Source organism: Uloborus diversus, chromosome 1 (genome assembly GCF_026930045.1).
Source record: "Uloborus diversus isolate 005 chromosome 1, Udiv.v.3.1, whole genome shotgun sequence".
Lineage (NCBI taxonomy): Eukaryota > Metazoa > Arthropoda > Arachnida > Araneae > Uloboridae > Uloborus > Uloborus diversus.
Window position 1 is genome coordinate 20,321,062 of NC_072731.1, and position 14,978 is coordinate 20,336,039.

Below are 14,978 nucleotides of genomic sequence, written 5' to 3' on the forward strand. Positions count from 1 at the left end.
TTTGTTGAGCGGCAACGTCCGACGGCTATCGAAGTGACTCCGCTGCCGGCTGCCCGGACTCGAAAAATATAAACATTTCTTATGCTGCCGGCCGGTGATGTCATCTTATTCCTATACCCCCTATTTGCCGCTCAAGAATGGGATCGTCCAGCGTCCAACGTGCAACGTGGGTAATGGTCAGGTATGTTCTTTTGTTTTAACTCATTAATTGCTTATCTTTAAATTATGCCTTTTTTGATTTCAGAATAAAAAGCTTCAACACTTTCTTTGCTGACTTGATTTGGGTGAGAAATCAATTTCTGAAATTTGTATTGTTAAAATATTCTTTATTTCCAGGTTACCCTCATCCCGATGTAACGAATACTGTGAAGTAAGAATTGCAATTCAAAAGAAAGAATCAAAATTTAAAGTGATACGAAGTAAGTCATTTTAATTCCTCTCATTAGCATCTCAAACGAAATTAATATGTGTAGAAAAAGTGTAAGATTTAGTAGTATCTGCATTTTAATGTCAGCCAATCCATATGAATTGTCTCGATATTATTGTTTTAATAAGGAGAAATTTAAAATCCTGTAACCTAGGCGTGTGTGTTACTTTATAGACATTGTAGCTAATTAAACAAATTTTTTTAATTAGAATATTTGGGGGGGGGGGATAATTTTGGAATGAGTTATGTAGTATGAACAATTGTGTGTACGTTATTAATTATTTTATCCTTGTTTTAATCATAATCCTTTACTTATGCTACCTTAATTTACTAAAATGTCGTTGGTTATAAAAAGCAAGTCTTCCTGAACATATGTGTATATATTTTATTGAAAAATACCTTTTTTCTGTTAATAATATTTTCTATTCAATTTGTTTCTCTTGCTGTATTTTATAAATTATTCAACCTTCTTTAACGAGAAATTTGCTGCATTCTGTGAATAGTGATGTCATTTTGTAACTAATCTTGTACCTTGGATGTGCTCTTTTATGTACATTTGGCTAGTGCTGTTTGTTATGAAAATCAAGTCTCAGAAAATTGCTTTAGCAAAAGAATAATGTAATACAGAGGGTAAAGCAACTGGAAAAGTGAAATAAATAAAACAACCGGAAGTGGAAAGGATAAATTTTAGAAAGGGGGGGTGGATTTGTTTTCTGATAGTAACAGGTAGACAGACGTTACTTTTACAGACGTCCTAAAAAAACTTTTCAGTGGTTAGTCACATGTAAATGTTTATGGAAATGAAGTTGCTAACGGACTGGCACATGAGGGGAGCCGAGGGGTTTCTCCTCGTAAAGGGTGCCTTTCTTCTTCAGAAATTGCAACCAGATCAAGCAAAATATCAGCTCCGCTTAGAGACGGGCTCCTGCGCATGGGTAAAAAGCAACCCACCCTGTTTTTGCTTTACTTATGGCAATCAGCTGGGAAGATCAAATGGTACTAGCCTTACTACGAAGCGCACACAGTCAAGCACAGCAACATGTGGCAGGTCTCAAAGGGCCCTAAAATATGTACTGTGAACCCTTGATTATATAATGCAATGTATTGCTTCAAAATTATGTTTCTTTGCTAGTTTATGTTGCTTTTATTTATAGGTGAAGTATGTTTTTTGTTCAGGAATCCAAATTTTTACTGTATAATTATATTATTTACTGAATTGCAAAACACCTTTGTTTTGTCCAACGTGCAATGTGGGTAGCGGCAAGGTACCTTCTTTTGTTTTAATGCATTAATTACTTATCTTTTATTATGCCTTTTATGATATCAGAAAAAAAAAACTTCATTGCTCTCTTTGCTGACTTGATTTAGGTGAGGAATCAATTTCTGGAATTTGTTTTGTTAAAATATTCTTTATTTCCAGGTACCATTCCTGCCCGAACGACAGAAGTAAGAAATTGCTATTGGCAATTCAAGAAAGAATCAAAATGTAAAGTAATTCGAAGTAAGTTATTTTAATTACTTGCATTAACATCTCAAACAAATTTAATATGTGTAGAAAAAGTGAACTATTTAGTATCTGCATTTAAATAGAAGCCAATTTATATGAATTGTCTCAATTATTGTTTAATTATGTGTTTCAATGAAGAGAAATTTAAGATCCTGTAGCCTCTGTGTGTGCTACTTTATAGACATTACAGCTTAATGATAAATTTTCTTAATTGGAATATTTCTGTGGGAAATAATTTTGAAATGTGAATTATGTAGTATGAACGTTGAACAATTATGTGTAGTACATTAGTAATTAGTTTCTCTTAGTTTTAATGCATAATCCTGTACTTATGCTATATTAATTTACTAAACTGTCATTGATTATAAAAAGCAAGTCTTGCTGAAATTACATGTATTTATTGTATTGAAATGTACTGTTGCTCTGTTAATGCTCTTTTTTATTCAATTTCTTAAGCAAAAGAATAATGAAAACTGAAATCAAAGTTCTGCAACATAAATGCAACTGGTATAGTGAAATAAATGAAACAAGGTTTGTTTTCTGATAGTGAGAGATACAAAAAACCTGATTGAACAAATTAAGAAACCATGTGTGTTTTTTTTTCTTAATTATAAATGTTGACTTAATAGTGAATGCTTTTTTTACCTCTCCATGTTCCTGAAATACGTTTTTTGTGTCTTCTCCAAACTGAATGAAACACAGCAGGGGGATTTGGTTTCATTTTAGTTGCCATTTCCTCTGCTTGTTTTTTTCAGTGTTTTCTCATCCATGGATCGAGGTATTTTCTCTTGTTACCATCCATTCGTATATCGCTGCAATACCTCTGGGGGTGCTCGGCTCCTGGTCTGGATCAAAAAACAGCATTCTTCGGTGCCCTAAACTGTGGCACTTGGACCTTGGATTGTCATGTAATGTATTGCTTCAAAATTATATGCTCTGTGTTTCTAGTTTATATTTCTGTGTTGCTTTTATTTATTTTTGGAAAATGTTGTATGTTAAGATAATCAGGTTTCACTGAATGATATTTATATTGTTTATTGAATTCCCTAACACCTTTGTTATGTTGCTATTCTTTTCGTTCTAATTTCTGTTGGTATATTTTATAAACTGCAGGTCTTTCAAGTATAGAGACAAGTAGCTCCAAGAGTTGATTTTCACTCTAGTAAGAGGATCAAATTGAAAATTTGCAGAAACAGTAGTTAGGTACATATTGCTGAAAACTGCCTTAGCAGAAGAATCGACTGAAATCAAAGTTCTGCAACACAACTACAGTGAAACCCCTCCTAACGGACACCCCTCGTATGTGGACAATTTTTAATTCCCCAGTTCCAATGCAAATAACATTATTAAACCCCTGTTCTGCGGACACCTCTCTACTGCGGACAAAAAAAATTGTCCCGATAGTGTCCATATTAGAGGGATTTTACTGTACAACTGGTATCATCAAATAAAACAATTTCAAGAGAAGAGAATGGATTGTTTTTTTATTTTAAAGGGTTTGTGTTATCTCATAGTGAGAGATACAAAAAACCTGATTGAACAAATTACAAAACCAAGTGTGTGTTTTTTCTTGATTATAAATTTTGATTTATATTGAATGCTTTTTTTCCTCTCCAGGTTCCTGAAGTACGTTTTTTGTGTCCTCTCCAAACTGAATGAAACACAGCAGGGGGATTTGGTTTCATTTTAGTTGCCATTTCCTCTGCTTGTTTTTTTCAGTGTTTTCTCATCCATGGATCGAGGTATTTTCTCTTGTTACCATCCATTCGTATATCGCTGCAATACCTCTGGGGGGTGCTCGGCTCCTGGTCTGCATCAAAAAACAGCATTCTTCGGTGCCCTAAACTGTGGCACTTGGACCTTGGATTGTCATGTAATGTATTGCTTCAAAATTATATGCTCTGTGTTTCTAGTTTATATTTCTGTGTTGCTTTTATTTATTTTTGGAAAATGTTGTATGTTAAGATAATCAGGTTTCACTGAATGATATTTATATTGTTTATTGAATTCCTTAATACCTTTGTTATGTTGCTATTCTTTTCGTTCTAATTTCTGTTGGTATATTTTATAAACTGCAGGTCTTTCAAGTATAGAGACAAGTAGCTCCAAGAGTTGATTTTTACTCTAGTAAGAGAATCAGATTGAAAATTTGCAGAAACAGTAGTTAGGTACATATTGCTGAAAACTCCCTTAGCAGAAGAATCAACTGAAGTCAAAGTTCTGCAACACAAATACAACTGGTATCATCAAATAAAACAATTTCAAGAGAAGAGAATGGATTGTTTTTATTTTAAAGGGTTTGTGTTATTTCATAGTGAGAGATACAAAAAACCTGATTGAACAAATTACGAAACCAAGTGTATGTTTTTTCTTGATTATGACCCATCATTCCGATGTAACGACTGAAGTAAGAAATTGATATTTGCAATTCAAGAATGAACCAGAATTTAAAGTTATTCGATGTAAGTCATTTTAATTGCTCTTATTAACATCTCAAACAAAATTAATATGTGTAAAAAGTGAAATATTTAGTAGTATCTGCATTTTAATGGAAGTCAATCCGTATGAATTGTCTCGATAATATTATTGTTTAATTATGTGTTTTAATAAGGAGAAATTTAAAATCCTGTAACCTACCTGTGTGTGTTACTTTATAGACATCGCAGCTTAATTAAACAAATTTTTTAATTGGAATATTTCTGGGGGAAATAGTTTTGAAATGTGAATTATATAGTATGAACAATTGTGTGTACATTAGTAATTATTTTATCCTTGTTTTAATACATAATCTTTACTTGTGCTACCTTAATTTACTAAAATGTCATTGATCATAAAAAGCAATTCTTCCTGAATACATGTGTATTTATTTTATTGGAAAATACATTTGTTCTGTTAATACTCTTTTCTTTTCAATTTGTTTCTCTTGCTGTATTTTGTAAATTCTTCACTTTTCTTTAATGAGAAATTTGCTGTATTCTGTGAATAGTGATGTCATTTTGTAACGGATCTTAAATGTGCTGTTTTTATATACATTTGGCTAGTGCTGTATGTTATGAAAATCTTTCTGATAGTAACAGGTAGACAGACATTACTTTTACAGACGTCCTAAAATTACTTTTCAGTGGATACCGTCACATGTAAATGTTTATGGAAATGAAGTTGCTGATGGACTGGCACATGAGGGGAGCCGAGGGGTTTCTCCTCGTAAAGGGTGCCTTTCTTCTTCAGAAAGTGCAACCCGAGTCAAACAAAATATCAGCTCCACTTGGGACTCAAGCACAGCAACATGTAGCAGGTCTCAAAGGGCCCTAAACCATATACAGTGGACCCTTGATTATAAAATGTAGTGTATTGCATCAAAATTGTATGATTCTTTGCTAGTTTGTGTTGCAACTACAGATCTTTCGAATCAAGTTTAAATTTTAGAATAGAAAAAAGTGGCTCAAAGAAGTGTTTCTAGGTCTAGGAAGAGTATCAGATTAAAAATTTGCAAAAGCATGAGTTAGGTGCAAATTACTGAAATTTTCTTAAGCAAAAGAATAACTGAAATCAAAGTAATGCAACATAATTCAACGGGTATAATGAAATAAATAAAATAACTGGAAGTGAAGAGAATGATTTTGTTTAAGGGTTTGTTTTCTGACATATATATTAGCAGATAAAAAAATATTTTATTGAAAAAGTTCTGTTTGTAAAAATGAAGATCAACTATATGTTATTGATTTGTATTTATCATGTATTTTAACTTAAAAATGAATGCTTTTTTCTACCCTCCAGGTTCCTGAAATTTGTGTCCGCTCAAAACTGAATGACACGTAGTGGAGAGACTTGGTTTCATTTTAGCTACCATTTCCTCTGCTTGTGTTTTTCAGTGCTTCCTCGTCGACGTATATTCTGTTGGTGCCATATATTCTTCTATTCTCTATCCCAGGGGTGCGTGGCTCTCGGTCTGGATCAAGGAACAGTGGTCTTCAAGGCCCTAAACCATGTACAATGGACCCTTGATTACAAAATGTAATGCATTGCTTCAAAATTGTATCCTTCTATGCTAGTTTATGGTGCTGTGATGCTTTCATTTATAGGTGAAGTAAATTTTTTGTTCAGGAATCCAAGGTTTTACTGAATAATAATTATATTATTTACTGAATTGCATAACACCTTTGTTTTGTTGATATTGTTTCCATTCTAATTTCTCTTTGTGTATTTTTCAAACTACAGATCTTTCGAATCAATATTAAATTTTAGAAAAGGTTTGTTTTCTGATATTAGCAGATAAAAAACTATTTTAATGCAAAAACTACAAAAAAAAAAAAAAAAAAATATTCTGGTTGAACAAATTAAGATCAACTATATGTTATTGATTTATATTTATTATATATTTTAACTGAAAAATGAATGCTTTCTTTTTTACCCTCCAGTTTCCTGAAATTTTGTGACTGCTCAAAACTGAATGACACATAGTGGAGAGATTTGGTTTTATTTTAGCTACTATTTCCTCTGCTTGTATTTTTCAGTGCATCCTCGTCGACACATTTTCTCTTGGTGCCTTACATTCAAAGTATTGTTGCAGTACCCCTGGACGTGTTCCGCTCTTGGTCTGGATCAAAAAACAGCTGTCTTCATGTCCTAAATCATCTTATTTATTGTTATAACAGTTTATATTTCACTTTACTGCATGCTGTTAAGTCACTCCTATTAATATAATACTGTGTTTTAAATACTCGTACTCTATGTTTTAAATTACGTTAATCCTATGTATTTCTTTTAAGTACAATTAATGCTTTATAAGTTGGTGAGTTTAGATTAGTAAGAAAGTTAGCGTTGTTTAGATTATTGAGCTGTTTTGAAGTAGGGTAGAATGTCGATTATCAGAAACCCTTTTAACTTGAAGCTACTATAACTGGCATCAATTTCTTGAATTTTAATTTTTGGATAGATAAAGATTGACCTAGAAAAATTTCTAGAAATTCCAGAAACACATTTTAAATATATTGCAGCAAACATCATATAGTTATATGCCTCACACTTATCTATTTGTTGTATGATGAAAAAAATATTTTCAATCATTGTGTGAACTAGTTTATAAATTTTTTTATGTTATAATTCTCTCCAAGCAATATTAATTTCACTAATATTGAAGAAATTAGCCCCAAGTAGAAAGTATAAACTCTCTAAAGTAGATAAACATATTTTAAAAAATGCAATAATAATGATAGGTGCAAATGGCAGAAAGCTACGAAAGGTAATTTATTTACCAAAGGCTTTAGCAAGAGAAAAAATGCAACAGTAGTAAAAGTACTGTAACCAAATTAGAACTAACTGGAAGTGTAAAGGATGAATTAGTATAGGAACTTGTTTACTAACAATTGCAGGAAAAAAAAGATAGTTTTGTTGCAGTTACTACTAAAAAACCTTTTTTCTGATTGAACAAGTTGCAAAGCGTTACTGTATTCTATTCTGTTAAAATGTATTCATATATTAATAAATTTGATTTCATAATGTATGTTTTTTTTCACTCCACTTTCCCAAGAAGCTTATATTTTTGTACCCACTGAATGGCACATAGCAGAGAAATTGGGTTTCATTAACTGCCATTTCCTCTGCTTGTGCTTTTTGACTCATTCTAACTGACCTATTTTATGTTGTCACAATTTTTCTTTATCAGAGAAGTTGAGAAAAGAATTCCTCAGTGCAAAAAGATAGTGATCAAGTTAAATTATCAAGAATTTTATCAAATAGCCAGGGATGACTTTACACAACCATCAAGATAAACGAAAAAACAATTAGTTGGCTGCTATATTTCGGGAATAAGGTAGAATCCCAATGACTCTTTTGACTGGAAACTCAGGATGTCAGTTTCTTTCAATTTTAGCTTCCCAGTGAAGTTCCGCAGGAAAGTTTTCCTGAACTTTCACCGCTTGTCACACCCAGGCATTAAAGCTTCGCATAAACTACTGCAGAAGCGTTTCGTTTGGCCCGGGATGCACAAGGACATAGTGGAATGGACTCGTGCTTGTATTCAGTGCCAGAGGTCTAAGGTGCACCGACATACAGTTAGCCCTCTGAAAAGCTTCAATCTGCCTTCACAACGGTTTAGCCACGTCCACGTCGACCTCATTGGACCACTCACTCCTTCGAATGGATATCGTTATTTGTTAACTTGTGTTGACCGCTATACCCGTTGGCCAGGAGCCGTCCCTCTGGTTGACATTTCTGCAGACACAGTAGTACGACAGTTTTACAGAACGTGGATCTGTCGGTTTGGAGTTCCAGATTTCGTCACTACTGACCAAGGTAGACAGTTCGAGTCCGAGCTCTTTATGTCTCTTACAAAGTTCCTGGAAATCTACAAAATTCGGACATCACCCTACCATCCGTCTTCTAATGGACTGGTGGAAAGGTTCCACCGTTCCCTCAAGCAGTCGTTACGCTGTCACACCTCGACTCATTGGGATGAGGTTCTTCCTACAGTGCTTTTGGGGCTCCGAACAGCTTACAAAGCTGACCGTTCTGCAACCGCTGCCGAAATGGTGTACGGCTCATCCTTGCGTCTTCCAGGAGAGTTTTTCCAGCCCATGGACACCAGCATAGTCCTCGACCCTACCAAGTTTGTGCACAAGCTGAGAGACTGTATGTCATCCTTAAAGCCAGTGCCTACTAGTGCCCACTGCAAACGCAGTCCTTTTGTGCAGAAGGACTTGTTAACGTCGACTCATGTGTTCCTTTGCATTGACTCTCTACGAAAGTCTTTGGAGCCAACTTATTCCGGTCCTCATGAAGTGCTCGCTAGACAGGAAAAGACTTTTCGCATTAAAATCAACAACAAAGAGGCAGTTGTGAGTATAGATCGGTTAAAACCTGCTTTCCTTTGGGTTACGGATACTGGATCAACCCCATCACCTCCAGTACAACCTGAAAAATTGACTCCGGCATCCTTGGAACTACCTACTAGTGCTCCATTGAAAACCACAGAGGAGTTTTACACCACGCAATCAGGGCGTCGTGTTCGATTCCATAAGTATTCATAAAGCGTTTCGTTGTCACTGGAGGGGGAGTACTGTGGGGATTCCAGGTCAGTGGACTCCGGAACTCCTCTGACAGCTCCTCCTCTGTTTTACAGCTCCAGTTGATCAGCGCAATCAGTAGCGAACACGCGCGCTACTCAACTCAGGAGAGTTAACTCACGTGCGCTCCATCGAAGCGAGGTTGTTCCTAGAGAGCTTGCGACCAGGTGTTTCGCCCGACAGCGAACCTTTCAAATGTTACCTTTTACTGTTTAAAAGTTTTAATGTTTTAGTAGCCTTTGCTCAGTTTTTAATGTTCATGTAGATCTTTTATAAAAATAAATAGTTTTAAAGGATAAGCATTCCAGCGTCCTTACTAACAATTGCAGGAAAAAAAAGATAGTTTTGTTGCAGTTACTACTAAAAAACCTTTTTTCTGATTGAACAAGTTGCAAAGCCGTTACTGTATTCTATTCTGTTAAAATGTATTCATATATTAATAAATTTGATTTCATAATGTATGTTTTTTTTCACTCCACTTTCCCAAGAAGCTTATATTTGTGTAACCACTGAATGGCACATAGCAGAGAAATTGGGTTTCATTAACTGCCATTTCCTTTGCTTGTGCTTTTTGACTCATTCTAACTGACCTATTTTATGTTGTCACAATTTTTCTTCATCAGAGAAGTTGAGAAAAGAATTCCTCAGTGCAAAAAGATAGTGATAAAGTTAAATTGTCAAGAATTTTATCAAATAGCCAGGGATGACTTTACACAACCATCAAGATAAACGAAAAAACAATTAGTTGGCTGCTATATTTCGGGAATAAGGTAGAATCCCAATGACTCTTTTGACTGGAAACTCAGGATGTCAATTTCCTTCAATTTTAGCTTTTGATAAGTAAAGATTCTCACTTCAAGGTTCCAGAGACTGCCATTTCTACAAAATCACATTATGTACATTTCTGTCACTACTATGCTTTATGTTTTCTAACTGGCCAGTAAATATTTGGAACACTAACTAGTTCTGGTTTTCCAAAAAGTTTAATCAATATAATGGAAAAATAACATAATAAAAAATAAATAATTGTTTTCATTGGTAGTTTTTTTCAGCTATTTATCATTTAGGACAAAAGAGAGTCAACTACGTTATGAAAAACAGAATGAAGAATAAAGTTTACTATATTATGTCTTCTTAGATTTTGTTCGTTGGGGAAAGTGGGTCACACCCGTAAAACTTAAATATCCATCAAGCTTTTGTACTTATTTACACTAATCATGTCACGCAGGGTTGCCATACCATAGAAAAACAAGAAAATACAAGGAATTCAAAATCTCTCCCCCCCCCCCCCCCGCGAAAAAAAAGGAAAAAACTAGGGAATTTTGCAAATTTTCTTAAAATGCAGGACGTTTCAGAAATGGAAGTTGCAAAAATTGCTAAATGTATAAGCTACTAATAATTAAATAAAAGTTAAAATTAAATGAATAGACTAAAATAAAAATCAATTTTGCTTTAACATACACATTTTTCCCCCAGGTTTTTGTTTGAGTAAATTTTAAAATATCTATCATAAAATCAAATGGTCTTGAATATTTTATTTGACATGCATTTTGAATTTTATGCTAATTTAATTTAGAGATCATGAGATTAGTCTTCAATATACTGTTCTGCTAACTTTTAGTGTTTTTCTTTTAAGGTACAAGCAATGAATAATTTAAAGAGAGCTTTTTTTTTTTAAAAAATAAAAAGTTAAATAGCATGGTGACTGAATATTTATATATTTATTTCAGTTTTAATGAATTCTTTATTTCCTCTTTAATTTATTAATTTATATTTTCCCTCCGTCCTAAAATTAATGTCTTAAAAGTTTAAAAGAAAATTAATGTCCTAAAAGTTTTTATGAAACTTTTAGGACATTCATTTTCTTATACAAATACACCGATTTAACAATTGCCAAGGGACTGGAGAAAGTTATCGTTAAATCGAGCAGCATATATATATTCAATAAAGTTAAATCCGAACCAGTGAAATGTATCATTTAATTGAGGGAATCCGTAAATTTGATATCGTTAAATCGAAATTATACTGGATTAGTGTTTGCTCAGTTGTGATGCTGCTACTCACACAGGGTAAACTCGAAGAATTTTTTACCTATAAGTGAGTGGCAAATGGCAATCCTGTCATCACAGTATGGTTGGTTTTGCACATTTTTGGGCTTCGTTTTCTACGTCACAGAATTAAAGGCAAAACAAATTTCCAAAAAATAATGTTTTAGGGAGTTCAAGCAACATTTTTCACAGAAGCGTTTCCAGGTTAGTGTTTATTACTTATGCTCATTAAACTTCAATTATAGTTTCATCTAAAGTGCACACTTCTATAGGAATTTTTGCACTAAGTATTATTAATAAGTATAAGAGAATGGATCCCACTTTCCCTATATTATATGTTTGCTACAAGGGCTAAGTGCCCTATAATAATCTCATCCTCTAAGCAAAGCCTGCTTAAAAATGCGTTTTGGTCCACGTTAAATTTCCGCGAGAGAGCGCTTGATCGCCTTGTCCTCCCCGCATGAGGGGGGGGGTGGAGGGAATTGGATGTTTTTCTCTTGGGGGGGGGGGGTTTTGAACCCAATCGAAAAAAAAGCTTCAAAATTTTAAGATGGAAAGAATGCCAATATCGCATGTGTGTACACACACGCATGCGTATTTGGGGTGTCCCAAAAAGAAAACGAAAGTAGATTTTTCAAGACGAACAGCCTCATGTTTTTCCTTTTGGGCAAAAACAATTGTAAAAAAGTTTCATATAATTTGAACAATGACAATCCGTGCCGACTTGAGCCTGAAAGTGTGAACCAGCACTGTACTAGGCCGTATCGAAAAAAAAAAGTTTTTTGCAGTTCGAAATTTCATGATGATAAAAAGTTGGCCCCACATGTGCCACAAAAATATTTAGGTGACACGCAAGAGACCTATATTTTGAAATTTCCTTCAAAAAGTTATCAAGCTGAACAATATAAACAGTTAAGCCGATAAGCGTTGAATAGAAATGTTAGCTCTCCTGCAATATATTAATGTCTCCCACATGGTGCTCAATATATAGACTTTTTCAAATTTAAGTTAAATTTTGAACTTGATATTTAATTTAAATGACTTTTTTGAAAAGAATTATAAATTTTATACCTTTTGCTGGACGCCTAAATATTTTCGTGGCGCATGTGAGGTTATAAGGGCAACGCAGTGGCGGCGATTCGGGGGGGGGGGAATGGGGGTTATTTTTCTATGGTTAATTTATTTATTTTATTTTCCAATTTAGAAACCAAATGTAAAAATAAAAAAAAAACAGAAATGTCAAAATTTTTTTGAACATAATTCTTTGTTTTACTTTGTATATCTGTTTACGGAACATTATTTATCACAAGCAGTAACTTTTAGTTTATGTATTCATTGTTTAGATATTAGTAAAGCAATTGTTTTACTTAAATACACTCCCGTTTGGGAAAATTGCAACACCACGAATGACTTACGCGAGTGAGCTGAAAATTGCAGGAAATGTAAAGTACGGCATGATATGCAAATGATCAGAATTGCAGACCGGTAGCGCATGCGTATGCTGAGCAGCTTCCTCTGAACTGCGGATCGAACCGAATATAAGTAGACGGCTGTAGCGAGGCGTGTATGATTATCGGTGGTTATATGCTAGAGTAACTGAATCTTTACTATGCCTCTTCGACGAAAGAAAGCGAAATTTGAGCAAATTTCGGAGTTTGAATGGAGCAGAATAGTTCACCTTCGTGAAGCTGGATTGTCTTATCGTGCAGTAGCCGCTCTTGTGCAGCATAACAGCAGCACAATCATGCATGTTTGGAAGCTGTGAACGGACGAAGGTCGGACAGCTTGGAAATCTGGGAGTGGATCCCGAAATGTGACGTCAGCTCGCGATGAAAGACACCTGGTGCGTATGGCGCTGACAGACCGCACAGCTTTTTCTAGACAATTGGCAGCACAGTGGTCAACAGCTACAGGTGTTTCATTGTGTGCTTCATCAATTCGGAGACGTTTGCTACAGCGTAGGCTGCGCGCAAGGATTCCTTTATACAGGATTCCTCTTACGCAAAACCATCGCCGCCTGAGGCTACAATGAGCCAATGTGCATAGGAGCTGGCGTGCTGATTGGCAGCAGCTCGTCTTTACAGACGAATCCCGCTTCAATTTGTGGCACCATGATGGCCGAATTCGTGTCAGGCGCTATGCCGGTGAACGGCACATTCCGGAGTGCATTATCGAACGCCACATGGACGAACATTCGGAGTTATGGTCTGGGGTGCCATAGCATATCATGGGCGATCACAATTGCTACGAATTGTGGGCAATTTGAACAGTATTCGATACATAAACAAAGTTTTACAGCCCCAAGTTATTCCTTTCCTGAAGGATTGCCAGGGGCTGTATTCCAGCAGGATAATGCCCGTTCACATGTCGCCAGGACTGTCAAATCCTACCTTGATTCGCAGCAGGTATCCCGGATATGTCGCCGATTGAACATGTGTGAGATTTCGTTGGGCGGCGTCTCGCTCGTGATCCTCGTCCTGTTGCTTCGACAGACGAACTTTGGTTGCGCATACAAACAATATGGAATACTCTTTCGCAGGCATATATTCAAACTCTGTTTCACTCCATGCCGAGCCGAGTAGCAGCTCTTATTGCGGCGCGTGGTGGCCCCACAAAATACTAATTTCTATCTCTTTTTATTGTTTGTTTGGTTTGAAAATGTAATCATTTATTTGTACCATTATCACTCAACTGGGTATTGAATTTTATTCAACTATGATGCTTCCTTCATGGTGTTGCAATGTTCACAAACAGGAGTGTAGTTGTTTAATGAAATTTTTACCAAACTTTTGTGACATCTCAAAAAACTTCTGGTAACTATTGTAAGTCTAAGTGTTTCTTCGAAGAAAGTTATTGCGTACAAAATTCATCAACATCTTAAGAAATAAGTGAGTTCACATCAATTACCCCTCATCTGCTCTCAAAACCAACCCTAACAAAATTTTACACATTTTTTTTTTTCATTTTTTTGCTGCCGCTAAAAATCCTATGGCTTTTAGGTTTTTCTTTTTGCCCCCCCCCCCCCCACCCCCCCGGCACTTTTCAGTCCCAGTCGCAGCCTCTGGGGCAACGTTTCATTGACATAAAATTTCGAACTTCAAAAAAAAAAAAAGATTCGACCTAGCACATGGGGGGTGGTGGCAATTGCTCCTCCTGAATCCCTAAATGACGGCCTCCCCCTTCCTTTTTTGGAAAGGACCACCACTAAAACCAGGCCCTGAATCCACCATTTTGATTCCTTTAAGTTTTTAAAAAAAATTTTAAGATTTAATCGCAGGAAAAAGGGAGGGGGGAGGTGAATCTATTAGTAATTTGAAGGTAACGAGTTAAACTAAAATTGCAATTTTTGGTGGTTTTCGTTAATATAAGAGGATGAACAAAGACACCGATTGAAAAATGATTTTTTAATTTTTTATAGAGTAAATTGATTTATTTCACGAAAGTATGAACTAAATATTCCAAATAAAGGGACATTACTCATCTTATTTCATAAAAATGGAATTTTAAAATTGAAAGGAAAAATCTAAAGTGATTCTCCGCCCCGAATTTCAAGGCCATATTTTGCAGTTTAAGAAGTAAATTGAATCAGTAGTATTAAAAGCCAGGAATACTATAGCCCAATTTCACGAATAATAATAAAAAAAAAGCTTCAGTGGTTCCCCCCCCCCCAACCTCTACACTTCGTTTAACCCCTTTTTTGGTACAGCCGCCTATGATCTTTTGGTGATGTTAAGGGGATGTCTTGTTACTGAAAGAGAAGTTGAGTGGCTCTAGTCCGGAATTTTTTTGAAATTGCACCTTAAAACGGGACTGTGTTTTGTAACGGTATCGAAACTGAAATCAATTTTCTGCTATATATCTTTCGCTATCTTTGAAGAAAATGAGAGGGGGATCTACTTTGGAAATTTTCATAATGGAAATCAAAAGCATGC

The 14,978-nt window shown here is 35.2% G+C and overlaps 1 protein-coding gene across 1 annotated transcript; it reads left to right on the forward strand.

Annotated features, from left to right (window-relative positions):
• The first annotated feature begins 8,461 nt into the window (after positions 1–8,461).
• On the forward strand, positions 8,462–8,962 carry LOC129234313 (uncharacterized). Its single transcript, XM_054868307.1, has one exon. The coding sequence runs from the start codon at positions 8,462–8,464 to the stop codon at positions 8,960–8,962; it is 501 nt and encodes a 166-aa protein (XP_054724282.1).
• The last annotated feature ends 6,016 nt before the right edge of the window (positions 8,963–14,978 follow it).

Excerpts from the sequence above, each read along its gene's own strand:
- LOC129234313 (XM_054868307.1), top strand. The coding sequence starts at position 8,462 with ATGGTGTACGGCTCATCCTTGCGTCTTCCAGGAGAGTTTTTCCAGCCC.